The 27522-nt window shown below is 50.0% G+C and overlaps 2 protein-coding genes across 3 annotated transcripts in view; one reads left to right on the forward strand and one right to left on the reverse strand.

The window, feature by feature from the left end:
- Window positions 1–380: 380 nt before the first annotated feature.
- Cdc37 (cell division cycle 37, HSP90 cochaperone) lies at window positions 381–13006 on the reverse strand. 2 transcript variants are annotated; one of them, XM_035443502.1, is made up of 8 exons: window positions 12793–13006; window positions 5474–5752; window positions 4939–5194; window positions 4740–4855; window positions 4540–4662; window positions 3554–3736; window positions 3378–3449; window positions 381–960 (listed from the first exon to the last, which is right to left on the reverse strand). In XM_035443502.1, the coding sequence occupies exons 1-8, from the start codon at window positions 12892–12894 to the stop codon at window positions 805–807; spliced, it is 1287 nt and encodes a 428-aa protein (XP_035299393.1). In that variant the 5' UTR covers window positions 12895–13006; the 3' UTR covers window positions 381–804. The 2 variants fall into 2 exon arrangements, with proteins under 2 accessions (XP_035299393.1, XP_027267298.1); XM_027411497.2 differs by having other exon boundaries at window positions 805–960; window positions 4939–5047; window positions 12793–13004.
- An 82-nt stretch (window positions 13007–13088) lies between these two features.
- The window catches only part of Pde4a (phosphodiesterase 4A), a 64125-nt gene continuing 49691 nt past the window's right edge, over window positions 13089–27522 (forward strand). Inside the window, exons 1-2 of the mRNA XM_035443501.1 lie at window positions 13089–13185; window positions 15180–15328. The gene's annotated coding sequence lies outside the window, so the exon portion shown is untranslated. The remainder of the gene's footprint in view (window positions 13186–15179; window positions 15329–27522) is intronic.

The raw sequence follows: 27522 nt of genomic DNA on the forward strand, positions 1-27522 counted from the left end.
GGATGCAGAGGCAGGCAAATCTCTGAGTTTCAGTCCACCCTGGTCTGTATCCTGGATAACCAAAGATACACAGAAACCCTGTCTCAAACACACACACACACTCATTAAAATTTAGGTTAAGATACTCCCCTAGCAGAGGCAAAGGCCAGTGTGAAATGTATTTCTCATGTAGCCCAGGCTGCCTTAAACTTGTGTCCTTTTGCTTGCTAGGCAAAGAGGGGAGGGAGAGAGAGGGGAAAAGAGGAAGGACAGGCTGAGAAAGACAACGATTTTGAGAGACACTGTAGGCTTAGGACTTTTAACAGTGAGGTCAAAGCATGGCTGTCGGGACTCTGGTTCTCCCTCACCTAGGTTCACTCTCTGCCTCAAACAGCATTGAGTCATTGTCTTCCAGCACCTGGAACTGTTTATTAGACATTGTTGCCAGTTGCAGGACAGAAAGCTAGACAGAAGAAAAACAGTGATCACAGACCCATAGGGACAGGCCCTGCCCATTTGGGAACATGTGTATCCCCAACCCAGTGGACCAACCTGGCAACTGCTGCCCCTCCCCAGACCCCCAGGACTTTGGCATAATGCTGATTGGGGGCCAGGGGCTGCAGACAGCAGAGCCCCTCAACCCGAAGCAGAAAGTCTGAGTGCTAGGGACAGGCTGGAAGAGAGGGGACACGGGGCAAGCCATGGGCTGGGACGTGAGGGCAGCAGAAGTGAAGGAGTCAGGAGCTAGGAACATGGTGTCTAGGTTTCCTTTTCTGGAGAAGGGCCCACAGAAGCCTGCAGGCTGGTGGCAGTGGCTGGGGCAGGTCACGCACTGACGTCTTTCTCGTTGCCCGCTTTGGGGACGGCTTCCAGCAATGGGTCCCCGGGGCCCGCCTCCTCCCCCTCCTTGGCCTCACCAGACTTGGAGTTGGGGACCCAGAGCCCAGAATCGATGCAACGCTGCATGTGAAACTTGGCATCCTGTGGAGGGAGAGAACACAAGCACAGGAGGCGGTGTCAGCACAGCACCGCGGGCCGCTGTCGCCACACTGTCTTCAAAGCCGCTCGCACCTACTCTACCCACAACTGTCCAGAAGAACAAAGGAAAAGCCTAGTACTGTGGCTCAGCTGGTAAAGAGCACTTGACTGGTGTTCATGAGGCTCTGGGTTCCATTCCAGCACCACACGAAACCAGGTATGATGGTAAATACTGAGATCCCACCACTTAGAAAGTAGAGGCAGGAAGATCAGGGGATCAAGGTCATCCAGCTACACAGCATATTTGAGGTCAGCTTGGGCTATACCAGATCCTGTTTCAAAAAATAAACACACAGACCCACACAGACATACACAAAGGAGTGAGGTGGTGATAGACATGGCTCAGCAGTTAAAGAGTGCCCCCCACCCTGCTCCCAGCTGGGCAGTGGTGGTACACACCTCTAATCCTAGCACTTGGGAGGCAGAGTCAGGTGGATCTCTGTCAGTTCGAGGCCATTCAAGACCAGCCTGGTCTACAAAACTAGTTCCAGGACAGGCTCCAAAGCTACACATAGAAACCCTGCCTTGAAAAACCAAAAGAGTGCTTTCCCCCAAATCAGTAGAACTAGAGATCAGATCCCAGCACCAAAGTAACAAGCAAGGTATCCTGAGCACACAGAAAACAGAGGCAGAAAGATCTGTTGAGTTCAAGGCTAGCCTGGTCTACATAGTGAGACTCTCCCACACCTAAAAACAAACAAACAAATAAATGAGCAGGCAAACAAGGCCTCCCCCTTTTTTTTTCACTAAACGTGACAAATTAGGGTGGGCTGAAATCTTACGGGCAGCACCACCAAACTGCCTTTTAAGTGCAGACTCCCTAAGCTGACCAATGCTACAACCCATTTGCCACGAAGAGTGACTGCAAACAGAAAGGCATCCAGAAGCTGAGAATAGGCAAGATGGCATCAAGTCTAGAGTAAAGCTCAGCAGACGTTTGTCTGTCTGTGGTGCTGGGCGTGGAGCCCAGGGCTGCACAGAATCTCAGTAAGTATCTACCACTGAGCCACAGCCACAAACTTGTCAAAAAATTACTTTTATGTTTACTTGTCTGTGCATGCACGTGGGATCAGAGACAGCGTGCGGGAGCCAGTTCTCTCCTCCCACACAGGTCCCAAGGACAGGATGCAGGCTGGTCATGCTGGGGGTAGCACCTACTACCGGGCATCTTATGACCTTTTTGAGGCAGGGACTCAGAATGGAGCCCACATTGGTCTCAGCTCACAAGCTTCCTTCCGAAGCTTTAAGAGTATGCCAGAACATCTATTTTCTTTTTTTTTTTTTTGAGATAGGGTTTCTCTGTGTAGCCCTGGCTGATCTGATCTGGAACTCACTCAGTAGATCAGGATGGCATTAAAGGTGTGTGCTGCCGCCACCACCACCACCCAGGGACCACCCGTTTTCTAATGAACTATGCTTTTCTCCCTAACATTTTTTATTTTTTTTTTAACATGCATGGGTGTTTTGCCTACATATGTCTGTCTATGTACCAGCTGTGTGTCTGGTGCCCAAAGAGGACCAGAAGAGGGCACAGGATGCCCTGGGACTGGAGATACAGATTGTTATGAGCTACCATGCGGGTGCTGGGAATTGAACCTGGCTCTTCTAGAAGAGCAGCCAATACTCTTAGCTACTGAGCCATCTCTGTAGCCTCTCCTTTGGTCTTAAAGACTGGCCCTAATGTATCCCAGCTCACTAAGTTAGCAGACAATGACCATGACCTCATTCCTGATGCTCCTCCTGAGTGTGGTGACTGTAGGTATGTACCTGCCACTACTGGCTTTATGAGTGCTAGGGCTTGAACCAAGGGCATCCTGAATGCCAGGCAAATGTTTTTGTAGCCCCAGTCCTGACCAGCAAACTTTTTTTTTTTTTTTTTTTTTTTTTTTTAGACAGGGTTTCTCTGTGTAACAACCTTGGCTGTCCTGGAACTCACTTTGAAGACCAGATATCCACCTGCTTCTGCCTCCTCAGTGCTGGGATCAAAGCTGTGGGCCACCACCGCCTGGCACACCTCTCCTTTCTTAGAGAAGCCCAAGAGGGACACTAGTTTTGTTTTGTTATTTTGTGCTGCTGGGATGGAACCAGAGTCCCACACATACCAGGCAAGGACTCAACCACTGAGCTACACCCCATCTTCTTATTGCTATTTTGAGACAGGGTTTCACTGAGCTGCTCTGGCTCATCTTGAACTCATCCTGTCTAAGCTTGGCCTTGAACTTACAACACACTGCTCTTAGCCTCTTGAGATGACAGGTTAGCACCACCAGGCCCACCCAGAGGCCATTCCTTCCCGTCTGTTGCAGAACCTTGGGGACCATGTCTAGACACAGGCACCAGGGCCACATATGGGAACTCACAGTGGGATCCATCTTGCTGATGGCATCTTGCAGCATTTGCACGTCCTTCACATCAAAGCACTTCTGCAGTTCCTGGGGTACAGAGGGGTAGGGTGAGGACCTGGGCTAGTGGGTGTGGGGAGGTTGACAACATTCACAGATCACCCTCCTCCCTCCTGGGCTCTGGGGAGTCACACCTCAGGCAGGGACTCATAGACCTCCACGGGGTCCAGGCCACCAGGGCCCAGCCTCTTCTTGCGCTCCTCCTCCTCGTACTCCTTCATGGCCTTCTCTATGCGCAGCTTGGCACGGCCCCGCACACGCTCCTTAAAGGCCTCCAGTTCGTATTTGAAGCCCTCCATGTACTGTTGGTCGGCGGTCTGCAGAAGACGGTGGGCGCTATTCACTGGGCAGTTGACACCCAGGTCTTTAGGTGGTAAGGTCCCTGTCTGCAGCTTTTGGAAGCCTTCTGGGGCTCCCCAAGGCTTTTCCTGAACTTCCCACAGGCACCTCAAGGCTTGGCCTTGCTCTCTGTACTCAGTGCCCCTTGCTACTGTCTTGTGGGCCCATCTACTAATGGCCAACTGCCAGGCCCAGCTAAACAGCACAGGCCTGGTACTACACCTTCAGGTGTCTTCCAGCAAGGCCTTACAGGCACCTCAGTTCTGGATTGTTCCTGCCTGCCCCACTCTCAGGATCCCCGGCCTTTCAGAGGATCATATACCAGGAGCTCCAGCTCCAGGGATCTAACAGCCTCTTCTAGCCTCTGGAGACACTTGCTTGCACACAGACTCAGGCACACACACACCAACAATAAATAAATATGTAAAGTAAATTAAAAAAAAATCTTAAATAGTGTCAGCAAGGTGGTTCAGTGAGTGAAGTGTTTGCCACGCAAGGCCAACAGCATGTTTGATCACTAGAGCCCACACAAAGGTGGAAGGAGAGAATCAATTCCAAAGTTGTCCCCTGACCATGAGTCCACATACACACAAACCATACAAACATATATAACATACATACATGCATGCACACAATTTTAAAGATTAAAAAGAAATAAATAAGGCCATATTTGGCCACTGTAATCTCCGCACCACTCTGCGCCCTCCCAATAAAAGATCTAACCACAGGCCCCTAGTCTGTGTGTACACTGTGAGCTTTCTGGTGGTACAGGAGTCCATACCTTGATCTTGGTGAAGAACTGCCTGAAGCAGGCACGGGGATCGACCTTCAGACTCTTGGCCAGCTCCAGAATGAACTGCATCACCATGGTCTGGTGAGCTACCTGCTCCATCAGTGCACATTTCTGCCAGGACAAAGGTGGGGTGTCACCGAGAGGCAGTGTCTGGGAGTCTTTCTGAAGCTGGGCCAGGCTATACTCACCTCCTCCACTTCCAGGTCAATGCACCAGATAACCAGGTAGTTGGCGGTCTCCTCGCACACCAGGTGGACATTGTCTGACAGGTACTTCTGGCTGTCATCCCAGCGGTGGAGCATGCCTGCAGGGAAGGGTGTTGCAGAGGCTGTGGGAAGCCCTTTCCTGGCCTTGACTCCCAACTGCAGGCCCCGTGCAGGCACTTACCGAAATGCTTGATCTGTTTCTCGTACTTTTCAACGAAGGTCTTGTGTTTCTGCTCTCTTGCCTCCTCTGAGTCTTCCTCTGCCTTCTCAGGCTTGATATTGACTATGCTCTGTGACAGGGCGAGAGGGCAAGTGGGCTGGGGCAAGGCAGGGTTGCGCCTGGGGTGCGGGGGCCTTGGCCGCCGCGCCCATCCTGTCCACATCGGAGGCGGAGGCGTCGCTAAGTGCATCAAGGTGGCAGAGGCGTGGCCGCGGGCCTTCGGGCAGATCAGAGGGTATGGGTGGGCTTCATTGGTCTCTACCGGCCAATCCCACGATCAACCTGTCCCCCCCATAACTCTGCCGGCCTCTCCTTGTCAGAATGAGGAGACAGGTATGGACCCAGGGCCTTCATAGTTCACCGTCAGGTCCAGCCTCCACCACCAAAGCATGCGCATCCCACATCTGACCCTGCTCTGCAGCGCTCTCACCCACCCGCACCCCTGCAGTGCTCTGCTCTGCTCTGCTCTGCAGTGCTCCCGCCCGCCTGCGCCCACCTTGCTGAAGCCGTCCTTGCTGAGGGTGTCCACGTTCCAGGGCATGCTCTTCTCCTTCTTGCGCATGTCCTCCAGCTTCTGCTCCCAGCTTCGCTCCTCCTTGCGCAGCTGCTGTGCCTCAGCTCGCAGCCGCTCAAGCTCCACCTGGCCACCGCCTTCAGCCACTTCCAGCTCCCTCAGCTTGCGTTGGCATTCGGCTACCTTTCGCTTGCATTCACGGCAGCCCCGGTCCAGTTCGTCCTTCTCCTTCTGAAACTGCTCCATGCGCTCCACTCGGGCCTGTGGGCAAGGACAGCCAGCAGCTGGTCACTTGGTCCCTTGGGAGCCCGGCATGGTGGCACTCCCCTTTAGTCTCAGCACTTGGGAGGCACAGGCAGGTGGATCTTTGAGTTTGAGGCCAACCTGGTCTACAAAGAGTTCCAGGGTAGCCTAGGCTACACAGAGAAACCCCATCTCAAAATAAATAACAACAACAAAAGAAACAAGCCAGGCAGTGGTGGCGCACGCCTTTAGTCCCAGCACTGGGAGGCAGAGGCAGGCGGATCTCTGTGAGTTTGAGACCAGCCTGGTCTACAAGAGTTAGTTCCAGGACAGCCTCTAAAGCCACAGAGAAACCCTGTCTCGAAAAACAAAAACAACAAAAAACAAACAAACAAACAAACAAAAGAACAACTTAGTTCCTTGATCCCTGCCCAGCCACAGCCTTGGGGTTTCAATCCCTGCAACGGACATGACCCCAAGAGATGTGTACACCAAAGTCTAAGTCCTGCCCTCCCAACTTCCACCCTGCCTACCATGGAGGACTAGACATACTCTGGTTGGACAAACCCTGGGTCCTTGCTACAGTCCACATAGCTACGAGCTACTTGTTGGTGCCCCAATGCCACATTTTTACAGTTTTTCGTCTTACTAGCAACTGCTTCTCTGTGTAGCTGAGAACGAACCTGGGCCCCTGGTCCTCTACCTCCCCAGGACAGGAGCAAGGTAGAGCAACAGCAACTGGCCATGTGAGGGGAGTAGCTCAGCAGCAGTGGCCTTGTTCAGAATTTTAATTTTGAAAAAATAGGTTTAATCAATTTATTTATTTTTGTGTATATGCATGCTCACATGTATCGCAACAACACACAAAGAGGAAATGTGGGAGCCCACTGTGTGGGTGCCAGGGATGGAACTCAAGTTGTCGGGCTTGGTGGCAAGTGCCTTTACCCACTGAGCCACCTTGCTAGCCCTTGCTTACCATCTGAAGACATCTTAGGTTGCACCAGCACCATTAACAGAACCAAAGAAAAACCCAAATGCCCATGGTGGAGCACTCTTGTGACCAAGCACTCAGGGAGGTTGAGGCAGAAGACTGAGTATATACCAGGCTAGCCTAGGCAACTCAGCAAGTCCTGTCTTGAAATAAAATTTACAGCCAGGCATGGTAGCAAATGCCTTTAATCCCGTCAATGGGCAGACGGAGGCAGGTAGATCTCTATGAGCTCAAGTAAATACAATAAATTTTAGGGCCAGTGAGATGGTTCAGAGAGTAAAAATGCTTGCTGCCAAGTCTGATGATCCAAGTTCCAGCCCTGAGACTCACATGGTGGAAAGAGCAGGGATTCCCAAGTTGTTCTCTGACTTCCCCACATAGCACTAGTGCATATTCCTAGACACACACACACACACACACACACACACACACACACACACACACTCACACACACCACACTCACATGCATGCACACAGTCACACACACACTCACACACACCACACTCACATGCATGCATACAGTCACACACACACACACACTCACATTAAACAGATAAACAGATTAAATGCGCCAAAGATTCTTCACTTACCAAGAATTTGACCCGTAGAAAGCCATTTATTTATTTAGGTTTTTTGAGACAGGGTTTCTCTGTATAGCCCTGACTGTCCTGGAACTCACTCTGTAGACCAGGATGGCCTTAAACTCAAAAGATACACCTGCCTTTGCCACCTGCTGAGATTAAAGGTGTGCACAACCGAGCCCAACCCAACCCAACCCAACCCAACCCATTACAAAGTTGTCATAAAAGTGTGGATATGGGCTGGAGAGATGGCTCAGAGGTTAAGAACACTGACTGTTCTTCCAGAGGTCCTGAGTTCAATTCCTAGCAACCACATGGTGGCTCACAACCATCCATTATGAGATCTGGTGCCCTCTTCTGGTGTGCAGATATACATAGAAGCAGAATAATGTATACACAATAAATAAATAAAGTCTAAAAAAAAAATTGTGGATATAGTCGGGCATTGGTGGCTCACACCTTTAATTCCAGCACTCGGGAGGCAGAGGCAGGCGGATCTATGTGAGTTTGAGGCCAGCCTGGTCTCCGGAGCTAGTGTCAGGATAGGCTCCAAAGCTATACAGAGAAACCCTGTCTCGAAAAAGCAAAAAAAAAAAAAAAAAAAAAACCCAAAAAAGTGTGGCTATATAGATGTGTGTGAGTGCAGTACTAGAGGCTGAACTTAGGGTCAAGTACACATCCCCAGCCATTTTATTAACGTTTTGAGAGACAGGTTTTCTCTGCATAGCCTCCGGAGTGCTGGGATTAAAGGCGTGTGCCACTATAACCCAGCTTAATTTATTTTGTTTTGAGAGTGTTTCTATGTGACCTTGAATCTGTGGTAAGACTCCTGCTTCTTTGTCCCTAGGGCTAGAGTGACAGGTGTGCGGCACCATGGCTGGCTTTTCACTTTCAGACACACAGAAAGAGAGACAGAAACACAGAGAGCCGGGCAGCACTCAGGAGGCAGAGGCAGAGGCAGGAGGATCTCAGTGAGTTTGAGGCCAGTCTGGTCTATAGAGTGACTTTCAGGACAGCCAGGACCATCCCACAGAGAAACCCTGTCCAGAAAAAAACAAAACAAAACATACACAGACAAGAAAATACAGACACACCCAAAGCACTAAAGTAAGGACCATAGGAGGTTGGAGACTGTATAGGTGACTACAGTGAGATAGCTCCCAGGGAAGAGCACTGTGCAAGGATAAGCCGAGTTCATATCCCCAGTATTCAACAAAGAATTGTGCTGCCTGCAACCCCAGCACTGTAGGGATCAGACAGGAGGAAGGCTGGGGCTTATTGGCCCCAGCCTAGCTCCAGGTTCAGTGAGACCTGTCAAGGGAACAGGGCAGAGAGAGATGAAGCAGGACCCGACATTCTTCTCTGTCCTCTGCATATGAATCCACACTCATGTGCACACATGACAACAAAAGTCCCCTTCTATGGCAGCCCTGGCCTGTGTCATGTTCTCCCAAGGGCTCTAAGGTCAGCACCTTGCTGGCCCCAGACAGCGACAGGAAGTTGACAGGCTGCTGGCATTCTGGAGGATGGCCACCATCTGAGCAGCTGCCAGGAAGGCTGAAGCTAACAAAAGAAAGGGGGGGGGGCATGGTGCTGAAGATAGATAGTGGCCACCTGCCCGGCCTGGCTTACACCTTTCACATGGAAGGGGCAGCAGCAGGCTGACCCAGGCACAAGTAACAGGACGGTGTAGGGGTTCCTTACAGAAGGGACCCTGAGGTTCTCAGAATTTTGACATTGGAAGGAGCCAGAAGAAATCCCACATAGCACATGTCTGGCCACAGAGCCTAGGAGATAGGGGACTGAGCTTAGTGCCCCACATCTGCTCCACAAGTGGCCTGCTACTGAGCTGCACGGTGTCTCCTTACATTACTGAGGCCACCCTGACCTCACCTACACTGTCTAGGCTGGCCCTGACCTCACCTACACTGTCTAGGCTGGCCCTGACCTCACCTACACTGTCTAGGCTGGCCCTGACCTCACCTACACTGTCTAGGCTGGCCCTGGCCTCACTATAGTGTCTAAGCTGGCCCTGACCTCACTCTACATTGTTGAGAATGGCTCTGAATTTGTGATCTCCTGCCTCAGCTTCCCCAGTAGCTGGAAAAATAGGCCTGCACACTGGGCCAAATTGGGATTTGTGCCACAGTGTGTGTGTGTGTGAGGTGTGGAGGTCACAGAACAACTTGTGTCAGTTTTCTCTGTCATGTGAATAACAGGGATTAAACTTCGGTCATCAGGCTTGGTGACCAGTGCCTTTACCAGCTGAGCTACCTTATAGGGCCCTTGCTGTTTATTTCTAGACAGGGGCTCAAGTAGCTCAGGCTGGCCTCCATTTGCTATGTGGCCAAGGATAGCCTTGAATGACAGCCATGCACTATGGCATCTGGCTTTGAATTTGTTTGGAAACCACAGGCACACTTATAAAGCACTGACAGGAAGTATTACCCCAAGGGAATCAGTTATTAAATATCAGGAAACTTGTACCAACCCTATGGGTCACAGAGATCCTACTCATTCTCAGGAAGACTGAGGCACAGAGCAGCCAACCAGAGCCCTGCAAGCCATAGCACATCAGGGAATGTGACCTATCAATCAGGCCTCTCTGTTCAGAGCTTATGAGTCCAGCCCAATCACAGATGGATGCACAAGAGGCAAGGTTGGAATGTCCACCAGAGCCTGCCTATCCTCCCACATGCTGGGGCAGAAGGCCCCACTTCCCTCCTCAGTATTACAGCCACAGCAGCAAGACAGGAAGCAGGCTCTGTACTAGTAGAGGGGAGGCCTTCCTCCCACCCAGCAGGCCCCAACTGTTTTCCACAAAGTAGGAAGATGAACCTCTTCATAAAACTATTCCTGAGAAGAGTTCACCAACCACAAGGGGGTCTTCAGTGCTGGCAGCTTGCCTGGCAGGCAGTCATCCTAGGAAACTGGAAGGAATGGGTGTGTGAATTGGGTGGAGGACAGACACTAATTTGGGGGAGACAGGGAGGACCTTCTAGGAGCTTCCAGATAAATGAGCAGGAGCTGCCCTCAGGAAGATGGGGTGCAAAATTCCTAACCAGAAAGTACCTGCCCTAAGCTTGAGAGTATAACAAACTCAGGGTCCAATGAGAGGGCTCGGTGGGTAAAGGTCTGCCACCAAGCCTGAAAACCTGAGTTTGATCCCCAGAACCCACATGGCAGGAGAAAACAGATTCCACCAAGTTATCCTCCGTGGACTACACATGTACATTTACACATACAGGAGTGTATACACAAATGAATAAAATACAATTTAAGCACAGGGTATAGCACACAGGTAGGTGGATATAGATGCTGTGATTTGGGAGAGCAGGTTAGACCCTTGTCTCTTTACTGTTGTGCTATGGATGGAGCCCAGGACCTCCTGCATGCCACACAAGAGCTCTATCACTAAACCACATCTCCAGACCACCCTTAGATCTTGGTAGTACACTACTGTCCCGTGGTCAATGCCGGGCAGAAGAGGGGTGGAAAACCATGGCTCAAACACACGGGATTCTAAGGTCTGAATCTGGGGGACTCTGTTCTGGACAGATGTAAAAAAATGTGTAGGATTTTATTTTATTTGCTTGGGTGTTGACAGGATCCCATGTGGTCCATGCCAGCCTCAAGCTTACTATGTGGCTGAAGGCTTTGAACTTCTGACTTTCCTGTTCCCATCTCCACAGTGCTGGGACTACAGGCCTGTCCCACCATGGCTAGCTTTTAAGCACTGCTGGAGACACAGTGCAAGGCAATGACACACAACTGAGCACCAGCCTATTTGGTTTTTGAGACAGTGTTTCATGTAGTTCAAGCTGGCCTAGAATTTAACATGTAGCAAGGATTGACTGAATTTCTCATCCTCCTACTTCTACCTCCCAAGACCTGAGTTTAAAGGTATGTGGCATCATGCTCAGGAAGTAAGGTGATGTTGGGATAAGATCCAGGAGATTCCCCCAGTTAAGTAGGATGATTTGAACACTGCAGAGAAGCCAAGGAGGCTGCAGGGGAAAGGGTGGGAAGGATAGAATAGGTTTGGGGTTCTGAGCTCAGGTTTGGTGAGTTTCTTTCTTTCTGTTTTTTGTTTGTTTGTTTTTCAAGTCAGGGTTTCTCTGTGTAGTCCTGGCTGTCCTGGAATTCTCTCTGTAAACAAGGCTGACCTGGAACTCACAGGCCTGCCTGTGCCTCCCTAGTGCTGGGATTAAAGGCGTGTACCACCACTGCCCGGCTCCTATTTTGGTGAGTATTCAATGATGGCCAAAGTTCATACAGGAGCCAGGGACAGGATGGGGGTCTACTTACTATAAAGGAGCAGGCAGAGGTTCTGGACGGAAGTTAAGTGGGTAGGGTTTCCTGGAATAAGGGGAAAAGCGTCTACAGGAGGCAAGAGTAAGGGAAGCCACAGGGCAGCAGTGGAGCTGGAGGCCACATGGAGAGAAGTCCTAGGTGGGACTGAAGTCCCCAGTGGGATTCTGGTCTGTACTCCAGGGAAAGGGACCCTGGGTTGTGGAATCCCAGCGGAAAGCTAAGATCGGGAAATTAAGTGTAAGACACAGTTCTCATTCAGTTTGGGAGTTGGGGGCAGGGTATCTCTGGGCCTTAATGTAAATTTGTGCTTAAGATCCTGGGAAGTAGATGCCCCAATCAAATCAAAAGTATCGTGGACCCAGACTCCAGGGGCTGAGAAGAGGCAGAAGGGAGGTGTTCAATCAGCAGTGGGCACATGGCTAGAACAAGGGAGAGCCTAACAGAATCTGAGTTCTGGACTCCGAGAAAGAATTCTGAGGAGAAAAAAAGGTTCCATACAGGATGATGGGGACCCCTACTCACAAGGGCCGGCGTTTGGAGAGTCTAGACTCTGATGAAAGTATTAGGAGTTGATAAGAAGATTCAGTGTGTATAGGAGGTGCTTGTGGCAAATTGGGGTGACCTAAGTTCCATGCCCAGTTCCAACGTGGTGAAAGGAGAGGCCTGACTTCTGTTAACTGTCCTTTAATCTACAGATACAAGCTGTGCCACGAGCACACAAGACACACCACTACAAGTAAACTAACAAACAAATGTACAAATAAAATAAAAGAGATAGCAGCGGGGAAAGCCCAGAGATGACCGTGGAGAGTTAGGAAGCCCAGTGATCCTGAAGTCCTGGGATGGAATTTAACAGTCCAGGCCACATGACGGTATACACCTTTAATCCCAGCACTGGGAAGGCAGAGGCAGGCGGATCTCTGTGAGTTAGTGGCCAGCCTGGTCTACATAGCAAGTTCCAGGCCAGGCAAGGCTATAGTGAGATCCTGGTTCGATTTTTTTTAAAAAATAAGAGAGACAGAAAGTTCAGATTGTGGAATAGGAGGCTCCCGATGTCAATAACTGAGTTTCCCCCGACCCGCCCGAACCAGGGCGGCCAGGGTAAGAGGTCAGAACTCTAGAGCGGGGGGTCCCGGGAGTGGGGGGAAGGGGATGCGCGCGCACAGCCCCACCTGGTGCCGCCAGCGGAAGAGGCTGGCCGTGTCGATGTTGGGGTGCGTCTCGTCCTCATCGTCCGACACCTCGATGTGATCCCAAACGCTGTAGTCCACCATCTTCGCCTAGGAGGCCCGGATTGGCTCCCGGCGCTCCACACGGCCGGGCGCTGAACAGGGACCCACAAGGGATAGAGAGTCCGCTCGCGGAGCCCCGCCCCTTCCGCTTCCGCTCACGGCGCCGCGCACGACGGCCCCGCCCCAGCATCCGCGCGTGACGTCACGTCCTTAGCAACGGGACTCGGCGGCACTGACGACCGGAGGTGATTCTTAAAGGGCCAGGCTCACGTTGTTCAGCCTTCTGGGAGTTCCCGCCGAAACCCAACCGAGCATCCCCTGGGGACAAAAAAGGTAGTTGCCTAGGGGTTGTCGGCCCACGGTAGTCCCAGCACTTGGAAAGCAAAGTCAGGCCACTCTCAGCGAGTTCTAGGCAGGCCTGATCGACACAGTTCCAGGCCAGCCAGGGCTCCGCAGTGAGATTCTGTCTCAAAAAAATCAAAATTGAGCCGGGCGTTGGTGGCGCACGCCTTTAATCCCAGCACTCGGGAGACAGAAGCAGGCGGATCTCTGTGAGTTTGAGGCCAGCCTGGTCTACAAGAGCGAGTGCCAGGACAGGCTCCAAAGCCACAGAGAAACTCTGTCTCGAAAAACCAAAAAGAAACGCCTTATATCCCAACACTCAGGAGGCAGAGGCAGGTCTATAAATCGAGTGCCAGGACTGTTACACAGAGAAACCCTGTATTGAAAAACAAAACAAACAGAAAAGAGTGAAATTTTGCGGTTTTTTTTAGGGGTGGGGTGGGAGTTGAGACAGGGTTTCAACAGCTGCAACAGCTCTGGCTGTTCTGTAACTAGCTCTGTAGTCCAGGCTGGCCTGGAATGAGTTGAGATCCACCTGCCTCTGCCCCCACCAGTACTGGGATTAAAGGCGAGCACCACCAGTGCCCGACAGATTTTTACTTTTCTTAAGATTTATTTACTTACTTATTGTGTTTACAACATTCTGCCTGCTTGTATGCCTGCACAGCAGAAGAGAGCACCAGATCTCATTACAGATGGTTGTGAGCCACCATGTGGTTGCTGGGAATTGAACTCAGGACCTCTGGAAGAGTAGTTAGTGTTCTTAACCTCTGAGCCATCTCTCCAGCCCCGATTTTTACTCTTAAAAAAAATTTTTTTTTTCAAGACAGGGTCTCACTATGTAGCCCTGGCTGTCCTCGAACTCACTATGTAGACTGAGCTGGCCTTGAACTCACAGATCTCCTTGCTTCTGCCTCCCAATGCTGGTATTGAAATCATGCTCCACTACACTGGGTCTGCCCTTAAAATTTATTTTTTTAAATTACATTTCAGGGGCTGAAGAGATGGCTTAGCAGTTAAGAGCATTGGCTGCTGTTCCAGATGACACAGGTTCAATTTCCAACACCCACATAGCAGTCCATAACTGTCTGTAACTCCAGCTCCAGATGTTTTATTTTATTTTTTGGTTTTTTGAGACAGGGTTTCTCTGTGGCTTTGGAGGCTGTCCTGGAACTAGCTCTTGTAGACCAGGCTGGTCTTGAACTCACAGAGATCTGCCTGCCTCTGCCTTCCTGAGTGCTGGGATTAAAGGGGTGCGCCACCAACGCCCGGCCATTTTTTTGAATAATCAGTTTTATGAAATTAATTGTGTGTGTGTGTGTGTGTGTGTGTGTGTGTGTGTGTGTGTGTGTACATGTGAATATCAGGACAACTTGCTGGAGTTAGTTCTCTTTTTCCACCACGTGGGTCCCCCGTATCAAATTTAGTGGCAAGCGCCTTTATCAACTGAGCTCTCTCTCTGACCCCAGTCCTTTAAAAAAAAAAAAAAAAAAGTGTGTGTGTGTGTGTGTGTGTGTGTGTGTATACCAGGCTGCACATGTGACAATCATAATTTGCTGTAATTGGTTGTCTCCTTTTACCTATGGGTCCTGGGATCAAACTTTGGTCATCCAGGTTTTGCGGCAAACATCTCAGCTCCAGTACTTAAAAAATATATATAATATTATATATTATATTTATTATAATATATATTAAATATATATTATATTAAAATATTATATTTGTATTTATTGGCCAGGCAGTAGTGGCTCACGCCTTTAATCCTAGCATTCAGGAGGCAGAGGCAGACAGATCTCTGTGAGTTTGAAGATAACCTAGTCTACCTAGTGAGTACCAGAACAGCCAGGGCTATGTAGACTGAATTTATCTCAAAATAAATAAACCAATATTACACTGGTTTATTTATGGGGCAGGCAGCGAGTGCTAGAATGCGCATGTTGAAGCCAGAAATCAACTTTTGTAACTCATTTGTCTTTTTCCATAAGGACGATCCTAGGGCTGAAACTCGTGTCTTCAGGCTTGGTGGCAAGTGTCTTTACCGCTGGAACGCCCGCCCGAAGGCTAAGGCTTGAAGACCTGCCCCTTGACTTAACCCTGCGGTGGGTTTGAAAGAACTTTTGCAGTCCGAGGGTTGGTAAGTGGCCAACGTTACAGCCCTGCCCAGGCTTGGGGATCAGAAAGGATGATAATTGACCCTGTCCGGGGACTTTCATCTCGCACCACTGGTAGGCAGGATCCTCAGCGCCTGCAGCCTTCTGGAATCATCCAGAATCCCCCATCTCAAGTGCCTCCTTGCACAGCCTCTGGGTGTCGCTGATGTCTAAACAACCCCAGCGTTCCCAGCCCTGTGCCCAGGGGAAATTAGAAGGCTCTAGAGAGGCTTCCCCAGCCATCTGGGGCTGCCCACAGCCTCTTCCAGCTCACCTGAGCCCCTGAATTTCGGCTGGGGCTTGGGGGAATCCATTTTTTTCTGAGCTTGAGATACCCAGGTGGTACATACCTCCCCAAGCTTTGATAGAGGATCTAGAAACTGGAGCTGCAGCCTGAGGCCAGGATTATCTCAGTTTAAGGGATGCGTCTTGCGGTGGGGTCAGGGGGAAAGAGGAGTTCTATCCATTTGGCTTGGGGCGGGTTCCTCTTCCCAGCTTTTCGGAAGCTGTTGGAGAAAGGGCTGTCTGGAGCGAATAAAGGTCTGCAAATTGGGGGTGGGGGTGGTGGGCATAAAAGCTCCTTCCCGCCATGGACCCTCCCCTTCTCGCTCACCCGAGGGTGGGCGGGCAGAGCAAGGGGTCTCTGTTCCCTTCCCCTCCTCCCCCAGCTTGGCAGTCCACCTCACCAGCCTCGGTCAACCCCAGCCCGGGCACGCGCACGACGGACCTTACCCGGAGGGGCTCCCTGTACACACCCACACACACCACCAAACAAAGGGTCTGGACACTTGTCCCCTTCCGCTGTCCCGACCCCAGGCCAGAGAGGGAGTGGCTCCTCTCTCCAGCCCCCTTTCCCAGCAAGGTAAATTTGGGGGTTGCGAGCTGTGTTGGGAAGGGAACCCGACTCCTGGGAGGCAGGGCCTTAAGATCATGGGGTTCCCCCAGCTCTCCCACCCTTGGCTTGGTACGTTCTTGTAGGGTCTCCACCCCACCACTCACTCACTCACTCTGTGTGTGTGTGTGTGTGTGTGTGTAACCCTGGCTGTTGAGAATTTTCTGGTAGGTGAGGAGATATTCCCCTCTAGGCTGCCTAATGGCAGAGAGCTGGGATTAGGGCTCCGGGAATCCCCATCATCACCAAGCATTTCCTAATCTTTTACCAGCTGTGTCTAGCCCCTGGGGACAGGGAGAGGCACCCAGGCCCCAAGTACTTACAGCTGTTTCTCTATCTTGCATCCCTGGTAGCCCACCTTCCCCCAGAGAACCCTACAGTAGTGTATCTTGCTTCTGTAGAGTGCAGGGGAGGGGGAATTGAGACTGCTCCGGGGCGGGGCTGAGGCTGGGGTGTTGCCAACACCACTTAACTGCATCCAGATCCCAGATATCCCCGCGGTTCCATTTCTGAGCCTCTGTCTTCATCTGCTTACAGCAGTAACTACAGGCAGAGACTAAGGCAAGCCAGGAGACCAACATGCCTTTATTCCGTGTTGTTTCATTCCTATTCTCCAACTCCATACTGTAAATGTCAGCCACGTTGGTGTTGGCTGGTGTTGCAGCAAAGGGGAGACACTTACAGTTCCCTGCTCCTAGTTGTCCAGGGAGCAAGATCCACATATAAATAAGTCTTTGCATGTAAACTTACCGTCACGATGGAAATTCTGCCAGGAATGGAGGTGTTGAATGCCTGACCTTGAAGCACTTGGCAGGTAGAGGCAGGAAGGTGGATCAAGGCTGACAGTGGCTACAAGGGGTTTGAAGACTGTCTAGGTTTCAAGAGATCCTGTCTCAGAAAACAAAAGTCTGTCCTGGAATGGTAACTCTCACCTTTAATCCCAGCACACTGGAGACAGAGGCAGAGGCAGAGTGATTGTTGTGAATTCCAAGTAAGCCTTAGCTACAGGATGAGTTCCAGGACAGCCAGGAACACACAGTGAGACCCTGAAAAAGAATCCTAAGTGAAGGAAACTAAAATTCAGCCTATATTCAGATAATTGGGCAACAGGAAAGAGTGCTGTCATGAACTAATTAGTCACTCTTCCCCCCCCCCCTTTTTTTTCTTTTTGAGACAGGGTTTCACACAGCCCAGGCTGGCCTTAGACCCCTGATCCTCCTGCCTTTAACCCCCAGCTGCTGAGATGATAGGTGCTAGCCATCCTGCCTTGCTCTCTTACCTAGGAGTTGAACATCATTTTTATAAAAATGAGGAAGGGGGGCTGGAGAGATGGTTCAGCAGGTAAGAGCACTGGTTGCTCTTCCAGGGGACTGCATTCAATTCCCAGCAACCACATGGTGGCTCACAACCATCTGTAATGAGATCTGGTGCCCTCTGGCCTGCAGGGATACATGGCATGCAGAACACTGTATACATAATAAATTTAAAAAAAAAAGTGAGGAAGGGGTCAACCAGATGGCTTAGTGAGTAAAGGGGCTTGCTATCAAGTTTGAAGATCTGAGTTCTGTCTCCAGGACCACATGGTGGAGAGAGAACTGACTCCTGTCTTTGAGCTCCACGTGTACACTGATGGCAAAGTGTTTACACATAGCCATCTTTCCCTTCCCCACATAAATAAAGAAATGCAATTTCTTTCTTTCTTCCTTTTTTTTTTTTTTTTTTTTTTTTTGAGACAAGGTTTCTTTGTGTAGCCTTGGCTGTCACAGAGATCCACCACCTGCCTCTGCCTCTGGGATTTAAAGGTGTGCACCACCAAAGACCAGTGTTCTCCACTTGAAAAAGTGGAGAAAAATAAAGTAGAAAAAAAAGTGAGGAAGGAGCCAGGCACAATGGTGCATGCCCAGTGCCTGTACTCTGGAGGTCATAACGAAAGGACTAGATTTACAGGCCAGTGTGGGCCAAGTAGTGAGAAGATCTCTGAAACAAACAAACGAATAACAAAGACCAAAGGAATGGTTTTGGACAGTTACTAAGGGGTCCTGTAGAGATCCAACTGAACACAGGACCTGGTGGACGGAGGGGACAGGAGGAGGATCCATGGTTCCAGGACATTGAGGGCTACATAGTGAGACCTGTCTAAAAACAACTCGCTCCATTAAAAAGCTGGTGCCATGAGCCGGGGGTTGGTGACGTACACCTTTTATCCCAGCACTCGGGAGGCAGAGACAGGCCTCTGTGAGTTCGAGGCCAGCCTGGTCTTCAAAGAATTCCAGGGCAGTCTCCAAACTTACAGAGAAATCCTGTCTTGGAAACAACAACAACAACAACAAAACAAAGCTGGTGTCTTGAGAGACAGATAGGTAGACGTTTCTATTTGGATACCCAGGGAGGAGAATTTCTCTGCTAACAAGTAGGCTGTCTAACCCAGGCAAAGCTAGTCACTACTGAACAGATATGTAGTAGAGACAGATTCTGATGTGGTCCCGGGTAATGAGAGACTAGAGACTACAGGGATTTGAACTCAGAACCTATTTAGCTTCTCTGCAGTTTTGAGACTGGAATCCAGGGCTTTGGGGATGCAAGTGCTCTGCCATTCAGCCCTGCCCCAACCCAGAACCTACATACTAATTATACATAATAGTATTTTTTTATACATGCACATAATGCATTTGATCAGTTACCCTTTCTTGATTTCCTGCTCCCACTGACCCCTTCTACTTTCTTTTTTTTTTTTTTTTTTTTTTTTTTTGGTTTTTTGAGACAGGGTTTCTCTGTGGCTTTGGAGGCTGTCCTGGAACTAGCTCTTGTAGACCAGACTTGTCTTGAACTCACAGAGATCCGCCTGCCTCTGCCTCCTGAGTGCTGGGATTAAAGGCGTGTGCCACTAACGCCCGGCAGACCCCTTCTACTTTCAAGTCTTGTTTTCCAATGAATTGTAGTTGCTTAAAGGAGTATGGGCACCTACTGGCAGTGACACCACTGAAAAAAATCTCTTCCTCTCCCATCAACCATTAACTGCTTATAGATCCTCAGGGAGAGAGGGATGCACAGGAGCCCCCCTCCTACTTTGAGACAAGGGGGGTGTCAGTAGGGTCGCCTAATTGTCCTGGATGGCCTTGAACTCATGATCCTCTTGCCTCTACCTCCCTGTTGCTGGACTACAGGTGTGCACCACCACACTGGGCTCTGAGTTTCCATGAAATTATTTTGTAACATATTTTCATGCTCTGTGTGTGTGTGTGTGTGTGTGTGTGTGTGTGTGTTCACACACTCACACAGGTACAACAGCCAATGGGTGGAAGTCTGAGGACAATATAAGGGAGTCGGTTCTCTCTTTCTATCATGTTGGTTCACAGGATTGAGCTCAAGCCATCAGCAAGCACCTCTACGTGTTAAGCCATTCTGCCCACAGCAAACTCGAATCTTTAAATAATTTATTATTTTTATTTTATTTGCATTGGTGTTTTTTGGACATGTATGCCTGTGTGAAGGTGTCAGACTTGTAGTTATAGACAGTTGTTAGCTGCCATGTGTTTGCTGGGTATTGAGCCTGGGTCCTCTGGAAGAGCAATCAATGCTCTTAACTGCTTAGCCGTCTCTTCAGCCCGCCAACTCCAATCTTTAACGACAGGGAAATACCGCTTCCTGCTGTATCCGCACATAGGAATCCCAAACAAGCACACAGCTGAGCCACTCAGCCATCCATCTAGCCTTAATGTCTGTCCACGGCAGTGCTCTTCTGTCCATTTTGTAGTTTGCATAGCGGTCCTGAAGCTGTGATGTGATCTCAACTGAGACTCACAGAACATCCATCCCAGGGTGCACTGCACACGTCTGGCTATCCAGGAAGCTGCACTCAAATGTAAACACAAGTACACATGCCCAAGTTCTTGAGAGGCCGTCACAGCCCTGCCTCAGCTCTGGAGGTGGAGCTGAGGTGACAGTAAATGCTCTGAGCTGTGTTGTGACTAGGGGCTCCAGATGGCCAGTGGATGAAAACGGACTGCAACACACACAAGAGAAGTGCAGGGGATTAAAATGGTTCCTCCTGGTGCCCTACAGTGCAGTGGTTGAGGGCAAACAATTCCTAACTGCCAATGGAGAACTGTGATCCCAGCTACTCAGCAAGCAGGACATACACACACACACACACACACACACACAGAGAGAGAGAGAGAGAGAGAGAGAGACTCAAAGCCGAAAGCAGCCTGCTGTACATCTGGACACCTCCGCATTCAGGGTACTGTCCAGAGAAGGAAGGCTTTGGGTTGTCTGTTTTTCTCTAGGCTTGTGGTTGCAAAGCTTTACATTTGAGTGGCCAGAGCTGGATATGATAGCTGACACCTTTAATCCCAGCGCTCAAGACTCAGGATGGCACCTGCAGATCAATGAGGGTAGGAGGTCAGTCTGGTCTACATACTGAGTTCCAGACCAGCCAGGGCTACAAAAATAGAGAGACCCTGTCTACAAAAAACACTGGCATTTACATGGACAACAGGAAGGGGCTGGTCTCAACCCCTCTCCACTCCTTTCTTTTTTGTATTCCATAAATACTGGGTTCTTTTGTTTGTTTGTTTTGAGACAGGGTCTAATGCTGGGATTATGTAAATCACCATGCCATGCCATTTTATATGGTACTAGGGTTGGAACCCAAGGTTTTTTTGTTTTTGTTTTTGTTTTAAAGATTTATTTATTTATTATGTATACAGTGTTCTGCCTACATGCCTGCTGGCCAGAAGAGGGCACCAGATCTCATAACGGATGGTTGTGAGCCACTATTGGTTGCTGGGAATTGAACTCAGGACCTCTGGAAGAGCAGTCAGTGCTCTTAATCTCTGAGCCATCTTTCCAGCCCCCGGAACCCAAGGTTTTGTGCATGAGAGGCAAGCACTCTACCAAGACACATCCCCAGGCCCATAAATTCTTAATATGTACCTTGGGCTGCTATAATCATTTGGGATAAAGATGGTAGTACAGCCTAATACATATACTACAGAGGATTTACATGCTCAAGATAGCCAAGTATTACAAGGGCTGGGGCGTGGCTCAACAGTAGAGCCCCTGCCTAGAATCCCACAGTGAGGCTCTGGGGTGTGGCTCAGTGGGAGAGCCTTTACCTTTGGTCTCATCTCCATTACTTCAAGATAAGGGTGGGGCTGGGCATGGTGACATACACCTTTAATCTCAACACTCAGGAGGCAAGGGCAGGTGGATCTCTGTGAGTTCAAGTCCTGGTGGGTCTACAGAATGAGTTCCAGGACAGCTAGGACTTCACAGAGAAACCCTGTCTCAAAAAACCAAAATAAATAAATAGCTAATTAATAAGCCCCATAATTTATTGCAATATTGTAAGTCTAAATTAAGGCAGACCAGATGGGACAACAGGTAAAGCTGCTTGTCACACAGACCAGAAGACCTGAGTGTGATCCTGGTATTCCTTGGTGGAAGCAGAAAATCAATTCCTGAAAGTTGTTCTGTGGCCTCCACATCTGGGCAGTGGCGTGTGTGTGTGTGTGTGTGTGTGTGTGTGTGTGTGTGTGTGTGTGTGTGTGTGTACACCCACACTCTTACGGTTCACACACACATACCCACACACACAAAAAAGTTAATACCAACAGCATAAAGGGATCCAGGATTAGAAAGAATACAGAATGTCCTGAGATTTTTTTTTTTTTTTTTTTCGAGACAGGGTTTCTCTGTGGCTTTGGAGGCTGTCCTGGAACTAGCTCTTGTAGACCAGGCTGGTCTTGAACTCACAGAGATCCTCCTGCCTCTCCAGTGCTGGGATTAAAGGCGTGAGCCACTACCGCCCGGCCCTGAGATACTTTCTAGGTGGCAAGAAGAGCATGTGCAAAGACCCTGAGGTCTGAGCACTTTCTCAGTGTGAGGAATGGGAGCCTAACAGGGCCAGCCTCTCTGAATGTCTTATAGTCTTCCAAGTATGTCTACAGCTCTGTGAAGCAAAATTACTATTTTTGTTGTTTCTCTGGCTGTCCTGGAGACCAGGCTGGCCTTGAACTCAGAGACCCACCTGTCTCTGCCTCCCAAGTGCTGCGCCACCACTGCCTGGCTAACTAAACAGTACTTTTATGCTACAGATGAGAAAACTGAAGACCAGGAAGGCTTGGTGATTTATCCAGGGTCTCACCAGGAAGTGGCAAAGGTAGGGTTTGACTGTAGCCATGCTGATATGACTATAGAACCTAGGTATCATACTACCAACTCTGTACTCTGTGGGACTAAGCATATTATTTAGCTGTGTACATAGAGAGAAAAGGTACCTTTCTTTCTCCTTTCCCCTCTTCCTTCTTTTCATAGCCTGCAAAACTAAACGCTATGCTACCAGACTCTCTTGTAGCTCTACTCCTTCTTCCTGAGCCTTCAAAATCCAGTGATTATCAGACTCATTCCCTTCCTCCCTTCTTTCTTTCCTTCTAGGGCCTTTAAAAGTTTAGGTGGCTGAAGAGATTGCTCAGCAGTTAAGAGCACTGGCTGCTCTTCCAGAGGACCCAGGTTCAATTCCCAGCACCCACACAGCAGCTCACAGCTGTCTGTAACTCCCTGTGACCCCACAGCATTTGGTGCACACACATGGTACACAGACCTACATACAGACAAAACATGGATTCACATAAAATGCAAATAATGAACCTGACTTCCATATGTGCCCCAGGTGAATGCACCTCCACAGGTTCACATACATGAACAACAGAATGAAAAATAGAACATCAGAGCCAGATGTGGTGCTGCACACCTTTAATCCCAGCACTCAGGAGGCAGAGACACGCAGATCTCTGAGTTCAAACCAGTCTGGTCTACATAGTGAGTTCTAGGATGGCTAGGGCTACATAGCAAGACCCTTTCTCAACACCCTTCCAAAACAAAACTATACTACCAGACTCTCTTGAAAGTTCTTCCCTCCCCCTTCCCCTTCCTCCCTCCTTCCTTTCTTTCCAGAGCCTTCACCACCCAAAACTGGACTATCAGAATCTCTTGCAATTACACCACTTGCTGCCTTTCCTCCTTCCTTATTTTAGCACTCTTTGAGTCTGTCTGTTGAAGCATAAGGAGTGGGTGCCATTCGACAAACAGAAGATTTTCACATTCACCTCTTCTAACAGTTCTTGCATCAAGGCCTCAGCCTTTGCAGCAAGACAAGAAAAAGGAACTAGGAAGAATTCATTTTGGTGTTCTGTAACATGGAGGGAAATGACAGTGTACAACTATGTCTTACAGGTACATGACTGTGGTCTTAGATACTTGGGAAACCGTGGCAGGTTTTTAGTGTAGTTTTGTTTTGTTTTAGGGACAGGGTTTTTTCGTATAATAGCCCAGGGTGTCCTGGAACTCTTGCTGTAGACTAGGCTGGCCTCGAACTCACAGAGATCTGCCTGCCTCTGCCTCTGGAGTGCTGGGACTAAATGTGAGTGATACCACCACCCAGCCTCAAAAAACCTTCTTGATCTAGGAGTTGGCAGCCAACTGGACAACACAGAATGATGAAATCTCAAAAAGTAGGAAGATTTGAGCTTGTTAGCTCACATCTATAATCTCAGCACTTGGCAGGCAGAGGCAGGAAGACTTTGAGTTTGAGGCTATCCTGGGCTACATATCAAGAGTCCTCTCTTTCTCACACCACATCACCCACACACACAAAAGCATGGAGGATCTCATACCTTAGTAGTAACATGCTTGCCTGGCATGCAGGAGACCCTGGCTTTAATCCTTAGCATTACACACACAACCCATTTTAATCATTTCCAATTGGAAATTATCTACATGAGTCCCAGCACACAGAAATAACTGGGTATAAGTGGGTATGGCAGCTGTAATCAAGCACATAAAAACCAGAGGTACACTGGGCCGTGGTGGCACACACCCACCACTCAGGAGGCAGAGGCAGGCAGGTCTCTGAGAACTAGTTTTAGGACAGCCAAGGCTAAGGCTACACAGAGAAACCCCTGTCTTGGGAACAAGCAAACTTGGAAACAGGAAGATCTGAAATTCAAATTCAGCCTGGGCTTCATAGCAAGTTTGAAGCCAGCCTGGGCTATGTGGAACCCTGTCTGGGGAAAAAAAAGAAAAAAGAAAAAATATTCTTGCCCTCCTGAAGCTGATGTTCTATTTTATTTTTTATTTTTCTTGAGTCAGGGTCTCAGTATTAGTACTCATTGGCTTGGAACTCACCATGTAGACCAGGCTGGCCTCAGACTCACCGAAATCAATCAGCCTGCCTCTGCCTCCCAAGTGGTAGAATTAAAAATGTGTCCCACTAAATCTGGTTCTGAGATTCCATTTTTCATTTTGGTGTTCATGTGTTTGCACCTGTGTGTGTGGGTGCACTCACATGTGGGGTGCATATGGCAGTCAGAGGTCAACAACAGATATGTCCCTCTATTGCTTCCTACCTTATTTTTATGTTAGAGACAGGGTCTCACTATGTAGCCCAGGCTGTTCTCGGATTCACAGATGAGACCCACCTGCATCTATCTCTGAGCGCTAGGATTAAAGAAAGGCTTGCACCACAACACCGGACATATGTTTTTAGACAAGGTCTCTCACTGAACGTGAAGGCCATTTCTCTAGACTGGCTGGTCATTGAGCCCCACGATCCCTATTGTTCACCTCCCATTTGAGCATGGAGAGTTACAGGTGCACCCCAGCCCACCACGATTCTACTAGGGTTCTAGGGATCTGAATTCAAGTCCAGGTGGGCTTGTAATTTTGCTTTGGGAGCCCTGAAGGGTGAGGAGCACTGGGTGGAGGGTGCCTTATACGAAGCAGAAACCTACCTGGCACATGCCTTTAATCCCAGAAATCAGGAGGCCGAGGCAAGTAGATCTCTGAGTTCGAGGCCAGCCTGGTCAATATGAGACCTTGTCTAAAAAGAATTCTGGATATGGCTCAGTTGATCGTGCGTTTACATAGCAATACTGTGTAGCCCTAAACTGGATCCCTTAAATGGGCTTGTTGTTGCAAGCCTGTAGTCCCGGCACAGAAGTGGAGGAAGAGGGATGAGACATTCAAGGTCATAGGGAGGAAGTCTGAGGCTAGCCTGGAAAGAAGAAAGGCTTAGAGAGGTTAAGTCAGAGATCCATGGCCACACAACCCTCATTTCAATGTCAGGGTGTGAAGGTGAAGTGAGCCAGCTTCTCCCTCCCCCATCACCGCAAGCTGCGCCTGTGTCCCTGTCTGTCTGTTTCTATTTCCACCAGTCCCTGTCTGTCTCCGCGCCTCTGCCTTGTGCGTCCCCCATCTGTGCCCAGAAGCCACCGCCGCCGTCTCTCTCTGCGCCGGCCCCCGCACACCGCAGCTATTTTGGGGGTTTTGGGTGTAGCAGAAAGCCCAACAGCTCGCAGGAGCGCTTCCTCCGGCCCCCGGCTCGGACCACGCTCAGCACATGGCCGGCTCCGTCGTGGGATTCCCGGGTGGGGAAGTCCCAGCGTGGGGCTGCGAAGAGCCGGCACGAGGACCACCGCGCCCCCAGCGGCCGACCGCCGCACCTACACCCTCCCGAGCGCGCGTGCGTCACCTGTCGTCACGGTAACGGGGGGGGGCGTCATCTCCCGCAAGCTTTGAGTCAGCTGCTTGCTGACGTCCACCGACGTCACACACCCCCTTGGGAGAGATGAGGGATAAGCGAAGGGGCTGGGACGGTTCCAGACCCAGAACCCGCGGGTTCTATGGGAAGGCGCCTCTCGTCTACTACGCAGGCAGGTGACCCTTGACCCGGGCTCACGGGAGGAGCTCAGGGAAACTGGATGGAAAGGAGCAGCAGGGTCGAGTCAGTGATCCCCACCAGGGCCTCGGGCGGGGGCGGGACCTGGGCTTGAGCAAAAGTCAGTGATCGTGGAAACAGCCCTCAAGCCACCGTAGCTGTTACCCGAGGGGGGGTTACTTATGCCTCAGTTTACCCCTTTGATTGCATTCACACACATACACACACACACACACACACACACACACACACACACACACACACACACACTTTCAGATTGACGAATTCTCAGCCCACAGGGAGCCTTGTGGCGTCTCAGGTAGGGAGACAGTTTGGCCAGCTGGTGAAGGAAGGTCGTCCAGAGTGAGGTCTTGTGGGTCTCAGATGTAAGGAAAACTAAGGCAGGAGGGGGAAACCCCTTAGGAAACACAAGCGGATCACTTAGAGAGGGTGAGACTACATGCAGAGACGTAGGCCTTTAATTTCAGCACTTGGGAGGAGAGGCAGGTGGTGATTTCAAGGCCAGCCTGTGCTACACAGCGAAACTCTAAAGAAGGAAAGAAAGAACTAGGGTGGAAAAGGATGATAAAATAGGGGCACGGTGGCACAGACCTGTAATGCCAGCATGTGGCCAGCATAGGAGGCCAGCCTAGGCTTCATAAATTCCCCCCACACTCCAAATTATATGGCTTAAAGAGGCTCTTTCGATCCTAAGTGTGGGAGGGCACCCTTCATGGGAGGTTCAGAAATAAGAGGCATGTATGTGCCCATTAGCTGCTCCCTGGGGTAGCTAAATAGTTGTGTTTCTGGGGGCAGCATTTAGACTCGCAAGACACACCCAATTACATCCATGTCCCCCCACAGGGCCCAGGGAGCCCACAGAGTCCTGCTGTGCCAACATGCTAGGGGTGGACCTGCGCCGCCCTCGCCACCATCTCCTGGTCAGGGCTGGGCTCAGCCTGAGCCCTCCGATCCTGGGGTCCCTCCGATGCCAAGGCGCGCCACGCTGGTAATCCGGCCTCCAATATTTACCTCCAGAGCGCAGGCCAACAGGTAGGCTGGAGGGGATCAAAGTGGGAAGCGAGCATGGAAGAACTAAGCCAACCAGGAGCCCTTCCCGAGCGTTTTGTAACCGTCGCGGATTCTGGCTGGGACAGCTCTCCTAGGAGGCGCCCTGGCAGCCTCAGCGAGCCTTTTTTTTTCCTAAGCCACCTGAGTCAGCAGGGGCCTTCATAGAGGAAAAGGGTTTGCACATCTCCAGAGCCTTCAGGACGCCCCCTAAATTCGCAGAGCTGAGGGGCTGGCTTTTAACCAGTGTGTGGTGCAGTTGCTTCCGTTTCCTGCTGGCAGCGGTCTAAATCTCTCGGCTTTAGCCAGGATGGTGGCATCTTGGAGTAGGTCCAGGGCTTGTGTTTTTCACTGGGATGGGGTGGGGGTGGGGGTATGAAAAGTCTAAGCCCTACCTTTTTAACAGTTTCTTTAACAGTTTTTATGGCATTGATTGATTGGTTGGTTGTGTGTACGTGTGTCTTGTTCAGAGGACACCTTTGAGGGTCAGTTCTCTCCTT

Source organism: Cricetulus griseus, chromosome 4 (assembly GCF_003668045.3).
Source record: "Cricetulus griseus strain 17A/GY chromosome 4, alternate assembly CriGri-PICRH-1.0, whole genome shotgun sequence".
NCBI classification, from domain to species: Eukaryota; Metazoa; Chordata; class Mammalia; order Rodentia; family Cricetidae; genus Cricetulus; species Cricetulus griseus.